Genomic DNA, 15,091 nt, shown 5'->3' on the forward strand with positions numbered 1-15,091 from the left:
GGAAGACAGGAGGGCCTGGCGTGATCTGGTCCATGGGGTAGCGAAGAGTTGGACTCGACTGTGCGACTGAACAACAACAACAACAAAAATAAGTTTTTAGGGACCATAGTCTACTTCATTCATTGCATGGCATGATTGCTCAGTCGGCAGGTGTGGCTATGGAGGAGAAAAAGAAAATTCAATAGCAGGACCGAAATGTTATGAAATGTTAGAAGCCCCCCCCCCCACCTGGAGGGGCAAGACGATCGTGCAAAACCGAAAAGTAACCATGACCAAGGCAGTGGCCATTCACAGTAATAACAGGTGACCACACCCATCTTTCTAGTTTTGTCTAGCCAAGACACATCCACAAGGGCTGAGACATGCCTGACTTTTGATCGGGTTTTGGAGAATGCAATCAAATGTCTTGACTCAGCAGCTTCGCCCTGGATTCTCCTTCGGCGATCGTTTCAGGAGATTAGCTACCTTGGCCTGCAGTACACCAACCAGTCCAGCACCTTAGAGACCTTAGCATCTTAGAGAAATCTTTTTGGTCTCCCCTACTGAGCTTGAAACGAGCTCCTTTAGAAATATTTTTGTTGTCTCTCTTTCTTTCTTTCTTTCTTTCTTTCTTTCTTTCTTTCTTTCTTTCTTTCTTTCTTTCTTTCTTTCTTTCTTTCTTTCTTTCTTTCTTTCTTTCTTTCTTTCTTTCTTTCCCACCCAGCCGGAATTCTTCAAATAGTTCATTTCAACCAAGCCGACAGAGGAAGCCGCCTCTCCTCTCCCCCTCGCCTGAGCGGAATCTTAATGCCCAGAACCTTGACCTCTGTGCCGCAGAGGCAGCTGCCGCCGCTTCTCTTGTTTGCTTGCAGGGACTTGGCTGAGCGTCAGAGCGCGCCAGCGAGAGCCGCCCCCAGCCTCGGCCGGTCCCACCCTCCGGGCCTGCCTCCCTCTCCTCTCATTGGCGCGCTCCCCTTTCGCTCCGGCCAGCGTTTCCTGGATCAGACATGGCTGCGGAGGGAGAGGAGGGAAATGCAAGCGCGGCAGCCGTGAGCCCTGCGGTAAGAGCCTCCGGGGGACCGCTGCCTCCTGCAGCCTGGCCTGTCTCGGGATGAGGCATGATGGGAAATTCCCACTCGCCTAGGATGGAGCCCGGGCATCCATAGGCGCCGGGCCCCCCCCATCCCCCTTCCTACCTTTACCTTTCTGCTCCGAACGAGCGGAGCCTGTCTCAGCTTGCAGTGTTATCATTGCACCAAGCGGAGTTGGGCAGTCTTTGCAAGAGGGCAGACAGAAGTCTGCAGTCCGGATGCCCAGTTGCGCCATCCCGGGGCATTTGTTTCAGGCCGAGGACTGTGTGTCCAACCAGGGCCGGCCCGAGGGGTTTCTGCACCCTAGGCCAGGCTGTCTCGTGGCGCCCCCCTCAGATGCCAACCTCCTGTTGGGGCCTGGAGACCTCCCAGCTGGGTCCCAGCAGCAGGGCCGGCCGAGAGAGGGCTCCGTTCCCCGCCACCACCGCCCGCCCAGGGGGCCTTTCTAAGCCAGAACCCCCGCTTGGCCCAAGCACTTCCCGCAGTCCCTGGCCAGGAAGCGGCCCAGCAGTGGCAGGGATTGGCAGTGGGCGCCGCCAATGGTGCTGGGCGGGCCAGGTAGGGGCGAGCCTCCCTCCCTCCCTCCACAGGGACCTGCCTGCTGGGAGCAGGGGAGTTGACCTGGGCCTCCAAAAACCATCCCCCGACCCTCATGGGCCGCTCCCTCCCCCAGCGCAGTCGCACCAGGGCGAACTAGCCTCTGCGCACATGCAGAGTGCCTTTCCTCTCCCCACACTGCCGCTTACCTGCCTCGGAGAAACGGAAGGTGCACGTGGGAAGGGGGCGGGGAGGCGGGCTCCGGAGCCTCCACGCCCCCTTCCGGGCAGTCGACTGAGCGCTCCCCAGGAGCTGGCATGGGCACACGGCGGCTGACACAGAGCAGCATGCACGCTGCTACCGCGCTGCCGTCAATACGGCGAAAGGAGCAGCGGGCGGCTTTGGGCAGGGTGGGGGCTTTTGGCGGGGGCAGTGGCAGGGGAATTGGTGCCCTGCTAGTATCTCCGCCCTAGGCGAGATACTAGCAGGCCTAGTGATAGGGCCGGCCCTGTGTCCAACTCCTTCCCACCACACTTAGAATTAGGGGTGCCAGCCATCAGGTGAGGCCTGGAGACCGGGAATCACAGCTGATCTCCCGGAGACAGAGATAATTTCCCCTGGGGAAAAAATGGCTGCTTTGGAGGGTAGGCCTCATGGCATTATTACCCCCCCAATCCCCCCCTCCTCAAAATCTGCCTGCCCAGGCGCCACCCCCAAATCTCCAGGGATTTCCCAACCCGGAATTGGTAACCCTACTTAGATTCAGTGTTTCCTCCAAGCTGAGCTAGTGTGACCTAAAGGTAAAGGTTCCCTTGCTCGAAAGCCAGTCGGGTCCGACTCTAGGGTTGCGGTGGTCATCTCCGTTTCAAAGCCGAAGAGCCAGCGCTGTCCGAAGACGTTTCCGTGGTCATGTGGCCGGCATGACTAAACACCAAGGCGCACGGAACGCTGTTACCTTCTTCCCACCGAAGTGGTACCTATTTATCTCCTTGCAATTTCTTGCTTTCGAACTGCTAGGTTGGCAGGAGCTGGAACTAGAGACGGGAGCTCACTCCGTCATGCGGCACACTCGGGTCTCGAACTGCTGAACGACCAACCGTCCACAGCCTGCAGTTCAGCGTCTTAACCACTTGAGCTACCGCAGCTCACGGGTTTTTTTAGCCCCCGGGCTCACACCTTTTTGTCTTTGCTCAGGAAGGGTGGCTCCGGAGCAAAGTAATCTATGCTGTAGCCAAATCGCTCGCTCACCACTTGAATGCCAGCAGCTCACAAAGTAGAATTTTTGCTTACAAGACTCCACAGCTTAGAGGGAGCGTTGGTCCCCAGGTTTCACCCCCAAAGCCGTAGGATTCTCCCAAATGGGAGTTGGCAACCCTGGGCTTTGCCTTTCCAGCCACTCCGAAAGAGGCCAGAAACCAAAGACACCACTTGGATGTGGACTCCTCCTTCTCCTCTGCTATTTTTCCTTCTGCATCCCTAGGGGTGCCAAGTCTGGATTGGGGAATTCCTGGAGATTTGGGATGGAACCGGGGGAAGGTAGAATCTGGCGAGGGGAGGGACCCCAGGAGGACAGAGTGCCACGGAGTCCACCCTCCAAAGCAGCCGTTTTCTCCAGGGGAACTGATCTCTGCAGTCTGGAGATGAGTTGTAGTTCCGGGGAATCCCCAGGTCCCACCTGGAGGCTGGGCATCCCTAGTAGAAGCACACTTACAGAGCCAGACAGTACAAGTAGTAGTGTCCACAGTCCCTGCCCCTTGACCAAAGCATCTTTCTGACCCATTCCATTACAATGGAGAACAGGGCCTTCTCTGTGGTGGCACTCCTGTTTTTGAACCCCCTCCCGTAGCACCTTCTTCACTGGTCTTTAGATGGCAGGAGAAGTCCCATGTGTTTCTCCAGAAGTTCATTGCTTGCTGTGCTCTTGCTGTTTTCATTGCTGCTTGACTAAGATAAGGTTGTCAACCTCCAGGGCCTGGAGATCTCCTGGAATTACAAATGGTCTCCAGATGACAGCGATCAGTTCCCCTGGAGAAAATGGGTTGCTTTGGAGGGTGGACTCTACGGCAATATACCCCGATGAGGTGCTTCTCGTCCCCAAACGCCACCCTCCCCAGACTTCAACTCCACCCCCTAATCTCCAGGAATGTCCTAATTTTGAGTTGGCAACCCTATGGCCTTATTATGAGCTGCAGTTCCAGGGAGACTATTAGCAGCTTTGGTTTGTAAGCTGCCGTGGAAGTTCTCTGAACCAAACGGCAAGGCGTAACACTATTTCAAATTGAGCAAAAATTAAAACATTTGGCCCATGGGTCACATATGTGCATTGTTGGTTGAGGCTCACACAAAGCTGATTTTGGATTTTTTTTCCCCCTCAGCATCCACAGGACCACAAACGGCCCAGCCATGGAGGGAACCAGACAGGCAAGAATTTCACGTCCTCACAAGATAAGTGAAACGTCAAAGGTCTGGTTTTGGCATGTCTTTCTTCATACGTTTGCTAGACTGCGGCTTCTTGGTTGATACAGTAGTCTGTTGCTGTCACCAATCAGGTCTCCTTGTGGTGACACGTAGCCAGAGTGTTGGACCAGTAGCTGAACAGGTGACCTAAGCGGTGGTCTGACCTGAGAGGAAGGCATAGAGCCAACCTGCAGCTAGGCATGGCCCCTTTCCCACAGGTGCAAATCACAGCTCAATAGGAAGGAATGCAGCGAATGGGGAAGATGGTACCAAGCTTCCCAACTCCCCATCGCAGCTGTGTTATCTGCACTTCACCAAGGTCACTGTGTTCTTTCTCAGCAGGGCGGTTTTGAACTCTGTTTAACTCACAAACAGGCCCCATCTGAAGCCCGGACCAAACTTTGAATCAGAACAGAATTTTAACGGAACCAAAGTTCTTTACAGCTGCGTCTACACCTGGGGTGTGATCATGGTCTAATATGGCCTCCTCACGTGTGTACACGGACAAAAAAGGAAGGGAAGGGGAAAAGAAAAGGGGGGAGGGGAAGAAGGAAAACTCAACCCCCCAAAGCTGCTATGGATCCACAAGGGTTAAGCTGACACTGAATGTGATACAAGTACAAAATTTATTCAGGTGTACACATTTTTAAAAAACTTAGACCCATTAAAGATATTCACATTCAGACATAAAAAAACTTCTCAACACTCATACATAGATGGGTTAGTGCTGTGCAGCTGAACCAAATGCATTTTGGCACCTAGGGGACTTCCTCAGTGGTCACAATCCAAAATACAAACTTGAGATACATTCAAAAAGAATCTTTTACATAAGATGTTAAATACATATGCAGTATAAGGCCGGATATTTGTACAGGATGGAGTGACATACATTCAACTCACGCAAGTTTATGCTACCAGAATTATTGGTGGACTATAATTGGCTTTACCTGAGGCCTATCTTATACAACAGTAAACATATAAATATATACTATATCTAGCCTTAAAAAGTTTTTTAAAAATGTGTACACCTGAATAAATTTTGTACTTGTATCATATTCAGTGTCAGCTTAACCCTTGTGGATCCATAGCTCCTCACGTGTGTATTCATTTAATCTCAGAGTCGGAAGGGACCACCAACCCTTACCAACACAGGGACGACAAAACTATAATATCCCTAATAACGAGTGTGGCGTCCTCTTATTTGGGAGGACTGGTTTTCATTTTAGATGTGTTCTTTGCTTTTGTAAACTGGGTATTTCCTGCCGCCACCAGGAATTTAAGGACTTCCAAACCTTCTCTCCTTTGCTGTTGGTAATGTGACCCAGAGTCTGGGCTTTTCAGGGATCTATGTGGTCTTGAGGAAAGATAGAACTGAATTCTGGGATAAACTTGAACAAAAGATGGTTTATTGAAATAAGAACAAAACATGATGCTGGTTATCTGCTACTGTTTGGGAATAAGGAGATGATGAATAAACTGGTGAGGTATCAGTTTATCGCTGTAGTGTGGTGTTTAACATGTCAGAGGTGTGCTGAAAGCACCGCCTCCCCTCACCTTTTTTGCAGCATGTTCTATTTTTCATAAACCTTCTAACTTCTGCACTATAGCACTAGACCAGTATAGCAATTTGGTGCTCTATTGCCAGCATCAAATTGCTATATCGGTCTGTCGTCAAAAAGAGCAGGGGGAAAGTGGCACGGTTTGAAATGGGCTGAGCACTTCAGATGGCTCATAAATGGATTTAAATATGCTGTCTGAAACCTTTGTCCCCCTGTAGTTTTACTAGGAATCAGACTAGCGATGGATAACAACTGGTTTGAAATGACATTGTGAACGTGTCCGTAGAGACTCCCAACACCTTCAGCTTCTCCTCCAGTTTGGTGTAGTGGTTAGGAACGCAGACTGTAATCTGGGAGAACTGGGTTTGATTCCTCACTCCTTCACATGTAGTTGCTGGTGTGATCTTGGGTCAGTCACAAGTTCTTTCAGAGCTGGTCTTGCAAGGGCAGTTCCTGAAAGAGCTCTCTCAGCCCCACCTACTTCACGGGGTGTTTGTTGTGGGGAAGGGAATTATAAACCGCTTTGAGACTCCTTCGGGTAGTGAAGGGTGGGGTATAAACCCAATTTACTTTCCTCTCCTCATAGGACTTATAGTGGGACCCAAACCAGGGACATGAGAGGTGATGGGAATAAGCTACATCATACATTAGTTTCTGGGCTTACCCCCACTGGTTGGTTTGTCCCAACCGGTTGTGAAGCAGGGAGCGGCAATGGAGATAGAAGAGAAGAAGAAGAAGAGATTGGATTTATACGCTGCCCTTCACTCGGAGTCTCAGAGCGGCTTACAAACTCCTTTCCCTCCCCCTCCCCACAACAGGCACCCTGCAAGGTAGGTGGGGCTGAGAGAGCTCTGGCACAAACTGCTCTTTCAGGAACAGCTGTGCCAGAGCTTGTGACTGACCCAAGGTCATCCAGCCAGGTGCAAGTGGAGGAGTGGGGAATCGAACCTGGTTCTCCCAGATTAGAGTCTGCGCACTTAACCACGACACCAAACCACTACCATTCTTGGGGTACCAAGCCACACCTGCCTTTCTGATTCGGAGCCTCACCTGCTTAAGCCAAGAGTGCTTCTGACGCCGGCTCTTTATTCCAGGTGTACAAATGGGCCGACCACTCCAGCCTGGTTCTTCAGAGCTTGAACGAACAGCGGAACCAGGGCCTCTTCTGTGACATCATTCTGGTGGCGGAAGAGCAGAGAGTTCCGGCCCATCGGAACATCCTGGCTGTCTGCAGTGACTACTTCAACTCCATGTTCACCATTGGCATGCGGGAGGCCTACCAGAAGGAGGTGGAGCTCTTTGGCGCCTCCTACATCGGCCTCAAAGCCATCGTGGATTTCCTCTACGGCTGCGACCTGTCCCTGGACGGTGGGAATATCGACTACGTTTTGGAAACGGCCCACCTGCTGCAGATCTGGAAGGTGGTTGACTTCTGTTGCGAGTACCTGGAGAACGAGGTGAGCGAGGAGAATTACCTGTACCTCCAAGAGCTGGCCTCCATCTACAACCTCCGGCACCTGGACGCCTACATCGACACGTTCATCTTGCGGAACTTCGGCACGCTCTCCTTCACGTCGGATTTCCTGCAGAACGTTTCTATCCAGAAGCTGTGCCAGTACCTCGCCAGCAACAACGTCCAACAGGAATGCGAGCACGATCTGCTACAGGCCGCCCTGCAGTGGGTGACGCAGTATCCGGAAAGGGAGACCGAGGCCTACCGGATCTTGGAAAACATTCACTTCCCCTTGATCCCCAAGAGCGACCTCCTGCACCGGGTCAAGCCGGCCATCTGCTCTCTCATCCCCAAAGAGACCAACTGCGAGAGTTTTGTCGAAGAAGCCGTCAACTATCACAACAACGTCACCGCTCAGCCGGTCCTGCAGAACAAGAGAACCGTTCTCCGGGCGAGTGAAGAGAAGCTTCTCTTTGTCGGCGGGGAGGTGTCGGAACACTGCCTGGAGCTGAGCGACGACACCTGCTTCCTCGACGCCAAGAGGGGGCAGTGGGTGAGGGAGACACACCTCCCTGCCAGGCGGAGCCACCACTGCGCCGCAGTGCTGGGCGGATTTATTTTCGTCGCAGGCGGCAGCTTTTCACGAGACAATGGGGGCGACGCGGCGTCCAATCTTCTATATAGGTATGACCCTCGGTGTAACCAATGGATAAAGGTGAGGCTTGAGCTGTAATGTGTATATAATTTATTTTCCCTTTCAATTTTTGTAAAGTTATCTGGCTGCCCTCGACCAGGGCCGGGGCCTTTTCGGTGGTGGCCCCAACCTGGCGGAGCTCTCTGCCAAATACCATCATCAGGGCCCTGCAGGACCTTATGCAGTTCCGCAGGGCCTGTAAGACAGAGATGTTCTGCTAGGCCTTTGGCTGAGGACAGCCACGGTTTCCATCATAGCTGGCACCCTTCCTGCCCCAGCTGCTTTCCAGATCTCTGTTACCCTCTTCCCCCCTGCCCGCAAAGCGGCCGGCACGCTTGCAATGGGATAAATTAATATTCGCCACCTCTTGTTTGAAATATCTTAGTAAATGTTTTTCAGGGCTATTTTGGGGCAGGAACGTGGCCTAACATGCAAAGGAGTTCCTGCTACAAAAAAGGCCCTGGGTTTTGACAACAATCAAGGTAAACAGAATAAGAAGCAAAAGGTGGGTGTGGCTGGATGACCAGACTTCTGGTAACGTGGGGGTGTGGCCTAATATGCTAATGAGCCATGCTGTCAGGGGTGTGGCTGGATATGCTAATGAGTTTCTGTTGTTGGGTGTGGCCTATTATGCTAATGAGTTCCTGCTGGGCTTTTTCTACAAAAAAAGCCCTGGTTTTAATTGTTTTATCTTGGATGTTTTTATGAATGATGTACATCACCCAGAGCCCTGCACTGCAGGGACTGGGCGATTAACAAATTTAATATATAAACAAATCAAGTAAAGTATATGTTAGCGAAAGAAAGGAATTCTTGCTTGACATATATTTATTTATTTATTTATTTATTTGAACATTTGAGAGCCAGTTTGGTGTAGTGGTTAAGTGGGTGGACTCTAATCTGGGAGAACCGGGTTTGATTCCCCACTCCTCCACTCAGGGCTTTTTTTGTAGTAGAAAAAGCCTAGCAGGAACTTCTTCAAAATATTCATGGAACTATTTCAGTAGTTCTGCTGTAAGATGTCTAGGAATTAAGAGTTCTGGGCCAAATCTTGGATGAAACAAATGGCATTGGTTTGTGCTTGAGTTCTTGTTTTCACTGAATAAGGAGTTAAAATAAAAGTAACAATGGAGTTGCACCCTGTTTTAAAAGGAGCATAGACCCTTTGAGATATTTGTGTTGTTTTCTTGAGCTTCTAAAACACCGTTTTTCAGCCATTGGCAGGTAATCCACACCTGGGACAGTCCCCTTTTGTATAGTTTTGTTAACCTCATCTGGTCCACAGGCTGCCGAGGGAATATCCCCTGGCTTCGGCTATGACAAAAAGGCCACTGTGGTCATCTCACAGCATGATGGATGACCCTTCAAAGATGTTGGTTTGTTTTGTGCAGCTAGCTTCCATGAGACAACGCCGAGTGGACTTCTATCTGGCCGCTGTAAAAGATATGCTTGTGGCTGTTGGTGGGAGGAATGAAAATGGAGCGCTCTCATCTGTGGAGATCTACAACCCTGAGAGAGATGACTGGATGTACGTCGCAGGCCTGCCGAGGTAACCTTGAGGATATCAGTTGCCAGCTGTTTCCCACATGCCAAGCAATGCACGTCCGATCCCCTTTCAATGCACTGTAGCAATCGATAGCAAGTGGATTTTTGCCGCTTCTGACAATAAAATCACAAAGTGCATTGAAAGCGGATTGAAAGTGTGTTTAGTCAATGTCATGTGACACCATGAAAACAACTTGCATGACCTTCCTAATGAAAAATTACCTGTGCAAAACTAGAGATGAAAAATTTCCGGAAATTTTGAAGCTCGAAAAAAAACCTGGCCTTTTTCCCGGGGGGGGGGGGGACAGAAATTTTTGGAAAAATTGAAAAAATGCTACATTAGCACTTCTTTTTTCTTTTCCAGATTTAAAGTCATTCTGTTACTTTAGGAACATAAAATATGACTATGGACATTTTTACTTGGCATGAAATTATCACAACTAGCATATTAAAAATATAGTGTATCCAAACAATTATTAGAAATGGAATACCCACCCACATGCAAAAACAAAACTGAAATCTTTTTCTTTTCTGGTAACAATAGCACCCCCTAAAGGAAGAAATGCATCTTGTTCTTGCATTGGAGAGTTCAGTTTGTAACCTAGGACTTGATTGTCCCCAGTGCACTGAAATTAGATCAATCTGATACCATACATATTTTTTAGAAATGATTTGGAAAAAAAAGAAAAGAAAAGAAATGATTTGGAAAATATTTGAACACCTTGTCTTAAAATATGTTAGTCATCATGTTAAAATAAAATGTTCCACAATCATTTTTTTCCTTTTCTTTTTTCAATTTTTCCAGTTTTTTGGGAAAAAACAAAAAAGGCTTCAGGGAAAAAATGGGGAAAAAACATTTCCCCCCTGAATTTTTCCGTTTTTTTTCCCGGGCCTTCACATCTCTATACAAAACTAACACACGCTTCTGGCTGAGATGGGGCAAGCAGAAAGGTAGATAAAGGGACACAGTGGGCCTTAGAACGAGACAGAGGCTGGGGGAGGCGAAAAGATTTTGCTCCCTGAAAACAGAATGCCTTTACTTACTTACTTATTTATTTCAATTTGCTCGGCTGTCCTTCCCTGTCATCGGGCTCAGGGCGGCTTACATCAAAGGCAAAATACAATGCATAAGAAAATTAAAACAATTCCTCTGAAAAACAATACCCTGTCCAAGATGACGGATAATTTCAGTATCTACCTGCTGTATAGAAATATTGATTTCTAAAAGTCTCCATGCCTTCTCCTGTGATGTCTTTCTGATAACAGGCTGTGTGTTATTTCCTGTGTAAGCCAAATGGTGGTCCAGATGGCCTGAACAACTTTATAACCCACATTCTTCACAATTCCATGCTAGAAGCTAGACTGTTTAAGGCCCCACTAGGCCTCACATGCAACAAGTCACGTAGGCCATGAAGTACCTGGAAACTAGGTCAAGTGATTGCAGGCGTGGCCTCCAAACTACTAGCCATTCCTGTGTTGCAGCTATGGCAACCAACAATTGGACACACCTATGTCCACTCACAATTGGCTACTGGCCACAGCTAATTTGTGACTGGAATTGGACTATAATTGTTTGATCCCAATGAGAGAGAGAGTCTCTTGCTCTCTCTGGCTCTTGCTCTCTGTTCTGGCTCTCCCTGCTTGTTTTATTGCACCTGGAAATGCTGTCCTTTGAAGAGACAAAGGACTGCTTTGTGAGTTGAAGCACATGGAGTGCAAGGATGGGATTTCCCTTCAAAATCCCTTGGTGCTACTTGGATTATGACAATGGACAATCTTGAACTCTTGTTGGAGGGGGAATATGGAGGAAAGGGAGGGTGGTGGGATCATGTGAGTGCTAGACCGTTGCTGTCCTCAACCAAATGCCTGGCGGAACATCTCTGCCTTGCAAGCCCTATGGTAATCCTGTAGGGTGTGGATCCCATAGGGTGTGGATGTTCTCTAGCAGAGAAGAGTTCCACCAGGTGGGGGCCATGGCTGAAAAAGCCCTGCTGCTATTCTAGGACCGCTGGATCTCTCTCGGGCTGGGGACCACCAGGAGGTTCTTATTACTGGAGCTGCGGTGGCTCAAGTGGTTAAGACGCTGAACTGCAGGCTGTGGAAGGTCGGTAGTTCAGCAGTTCGAGACCCGAGTGTGCCGCATGACGGAGTGAGCTCCCGTCTCTAGTTCCAGCTCCTGCCAACCTAGCCGTTCGAAAGCAAGAAATTGCAAGTAGATCAATAGGTACCACTTCGGTGGGAAGGTAACAGCGTTCCATGCGCCTCGGTGTTTAGTCATGCCAGCCACATGACCACGGAAACGTCTTCGGACAGCGCTGGCTCTTCGGCTTTGAAACGGAGGTGAGCACCGCAACTCTAGAGTCGGATTTGACTGGCTTTCGAGCAAGGGAACCTTTACCTTTACACTCTTCCAGGGGCGTATCAGGAGAGGCAGTCCCGAAGATATGTAGGTCCCTGACAGCTAATAGCCTTGAAGGTCAAAACCAAGACCTTGAACCAAATCCGGTGCTACACTGGGAGCCAGTGCAGCTCACATAGCACTGGATGAATGTGCACCGTATGAAGGGTCCCCGTAAGGACCCGTGCAGCCACGTTCTGGATCGGTTGGAGCTTCCAGGTCAGGCACAAAGGGTATGCCAATGTAGAGCGAATTACAGTAGTCTCTCCTGGAGGTGTCCATTGCATGGATTACCGTGGCTATGTCCTTGTTCTCCAGTATCAGAGAGCCATTACAGAGCAGCAATTAAGAGTGTTGGACCCGGATCTGAAACCACGTTCTTGCCATGGAAGCTCGCTGGGTGACCTTAGGCCAGTCACACTCAGCCTCACCTGCCTCACAGGGTTGTTCTGAGGATAACATGGAGGAGGGGAGAAAGACGTAAGGTGCTTTGGCTCCCCACTGGGTAGAAAGGCAGGGTATATTAAATAAATGAATAGTAACTATTGGGGCATTGATGCACAGATCCACATAGGCAAGTGCAAGACATGCTTGGGTATCCTTTGGGGCTGAAAGGAGGTCTAGAGCTCAGATCAATAAGATCAATAGCACTGTAATGATTTCATGTTTAACTGTGTGTGTGTGTCTTTAAAAGTTTGATTGCATGGCGATGAGAGATAGTCTAGGGTGGTTGAAACAGGCAAGTGGTGTGATTGGTGATTGGCAGAAAGGGGAAGGGGTTTTGGAAGTGATGCTGTGTGGATGATGTGTATGTCAGTCAAGAGTTACAGTTTAGACAGTTGATGAGGACAGTTGTTAAGTCAGTTAAGGTCTGTCTCTGAGAGAAGGAGACACATCCCTGTGTGGGATAAGTTGGTCCTGTGTATGAAAAGAGTGAAGCAGTCTTGTATGATATAAGAGTTCTGAGTTAAATATTTGTGTGTGAAAGGAGAGACATTCAGTTCTGTGTTATAGGAGTTATAAGCTGAAAGCTGAGAGTCTAGGGAACAGTAAAGATTATATGGACTTGAAGGAAAAGTGTTACAAAGTTACCTATGAAAAATCCCTGTAAGTAGGGAGCAAACTGTGTGTTATACCTACTTTACTAGTTACATGGTTCTACCCTCGTATTTATGCTTTATTTAAATAAATCCTATTTCATTCAAGTATACCAGCTCTGAAATAAATACATCCTGAGGAACACATAGTCCCTTGAAAGCCTAAAGACCCGACCTACCTACCCAGTAGAAAAAAATATTATATTATAAAGGTTTGGAAAGCCTTAAAATTTCCTGGTGGCAGCCGGATATACAGAGTAAAACAAAACAGAAAGAACATTTTAAAGTAAAACCAGACCTCCCCAGTTAAGGGGTCGTCACAAGCACCCTAGCAACCAACAAGTTGTTTTTTTTGGGGGGGGGGGTTATCAGCTTTCCAGAGTCGAAATCCCCGAGTCCTTATAACTCAGTCTGAAAGTGCAACTCCCCTCCCACCTTCAGATTGGGATACAAGGATTCACAGATCTCCATTCTGACTTGTATCTGATGAAGGGATCTTTGCGAAAGCTCATGTCTTGAAAAGGTTTGTTGGTCTCTAAGGTGCTGCAGGACTTGGGAATTCAGCTCTTTGACTGCAGAGCAACACGGCCACCCTCTGGAACAGGCTGACGAGTCCTCTTGTCTCCCTGCTCTAGGTTTACCTACGGTCACGCTGGAGCGGTCCACGATGAATTTGTCTACATCTCGGGGGGTCACGATTATCAAATCGGTCCCTATCGCAAAAACCTGCTCTGCTACGATTATCACACGGACGTGTGGGAAGAGAAGCGGCCCATGATCACTGCCCGGGGCTGGCACAGCATGTGCACCTTGGAGGAGAACATCTACTCCATCGGCGGCAGTGACGACTACCTGGAGACCATGACCCGCTTTGACATTCTGGCCGTGGAGTCTTACAGCCCGCAGTGCAATCAGTGGACCCGTGTGTCTTCTCTGCTGGAAGCCAACAGTGAGTCTGGAGTGGCTGTTTGGGAAGGCAAGATCTACATCCTCGGGGGATACAGCTGGGAGGACACGGTCTTCTCCCGAACGGTCCAGGTGTACGACAAAGAGAGGAATAAGTGGCAGAAAGGGGCAGACCTTCCGAAAGCCATCGCCGGGGTTTCCGCTTGCGTCTGTGTGCTGCGATCGAGGTCGGACGACAAAAAGAAGAAGGCGAAGAGCAAGCGCCATCAGGATCAAGGGAGATGATGGCTCGCCCTCGGAGGACGGATGTGTACAAATCCTCGACTGAATGAATACCCTGTCTTCTTCTTCTTTTTTTTTCTTTCTTGCCCACTGAGGAACAGCTTCGGGGAACTGTAGGAGAGGAACGACAAACGTGTCTCTGTCCATCAGGCTGGGGAATACCCTGTGATAAGTGTTAACTGCAGTCCAAGCGAGAAGGACAGTTGGATGATTTGCTACCCAGACATCTGCCGAAGACGGTGGTGGGTGGAGAAGGGAGGGTGGACACCAGCCTGGGGGTGCTGGCAGGAAGCGGGAGGCCAGAGAGAGAAGCCACCCTGAGTCTGCTTTGGCGGGGGGGGCATGGTATAAATCAATCAAATGAATAAATAAATGCCGAAACGGGTTGGATTCTGCTCTAGCAGATCACAGACCTGTGCATCTCATTGGCCGGCTGGAGCCTTAAGGTGGAAGGATGTCTTCAGTGGCAGATGATGCTTTGATCCAGAAGGGGCGGGGCAAGGGGGAGAAGTTACTCGTGTTAAAAACCACAGGGGCGTGGAGTATCAAACGTTGCATTGTGTCTCCTGACGCAGTCTTTTAAACTTGAATGGGAGACCACGCAAACGGTTCCGGAGCCACTGGGTGACTCTGCAGCTTCAGTAGCCGGACCGGGTAGCGGAAGCAAGATGTGGCTTACGTCCTTGTGGGATTGGGGCTGCCGGTCCCTTGTTTTGAGCCGAAGGGTCCTTCTATATCTATCGGTAATACATTCACTTTAGACACATGTACTGCTGTTTCATTGTACCGATGCGAATGTTCTGATGGAACCTAAATGACAAGGCCGGGAAAGACTCCCCTACCGGTCCGGAAAAACCAAGGTGTTGTGTTTTTGTTAAAACCTTTTTCCGGGAAACTTTTATACTTTTTTTTAAAACAGACTTTTTTTCTTCTTTTTTTGCTAACACCTAGACTGCAGCCTGTCATATTGTGTGTTATTTACAATAAGATTTCCACTGCATAATCACAGCCAAACAGTGACTGCCAGGAAGCTCGTGTTTCACCTTCCCTTTCTCTGCAGCTTCGCACCCTTCCAAGCCCATTGACTTCAAAG

General features: G+C 49.2%; 1 protein-coding gene across 1 annotated transcript; it reads left to right on the top strand.

The window, feature by feature from the left end:
• The first annotated feature begins 964 nt into the window (after window positions 1-964).
• KLHL36 (kelch like family member 36) lies at window positions 965-14,496 on the top strand. The gene is made up of 5 exons (XM_015411283.1): window positions 965-1,040; window positions 3,983-4,070; window positions 6,718-7,791; window positions 9,162-9,319; window positions 13,446-14,496. The coding sequence occupies exons 2-5, from the start codon at window positions 4,011-4,013 to the stop codon at window positions 13,999-14,001; spliced, it is 1,848 nt and encodes a 615-aa protein (XP_015266769.1). The 5' UTR covers window positions 965-1,040; window positions 3,983-4,010; the 3' UTR covers window positions 14,002-14,496.
• Window positions 14,497-15,091: the final 595 nt, after the last annotated feature.

This window comes from Gekko japonicus, unplaced genomic scaffold (assembly GCF_001447785.1).
Source record: "Gekko japonicus isolate JY-2015 unplaced genomic scaffold, Gekko_japonicus_V1.1 scaffold1958, whole genome shotgun sequence".
NCBI lineage: Eukaryota > Metazoa > Chordata > Lepidosauria > Squamata > Gekkonidae > Gekko > Gekko japonicus.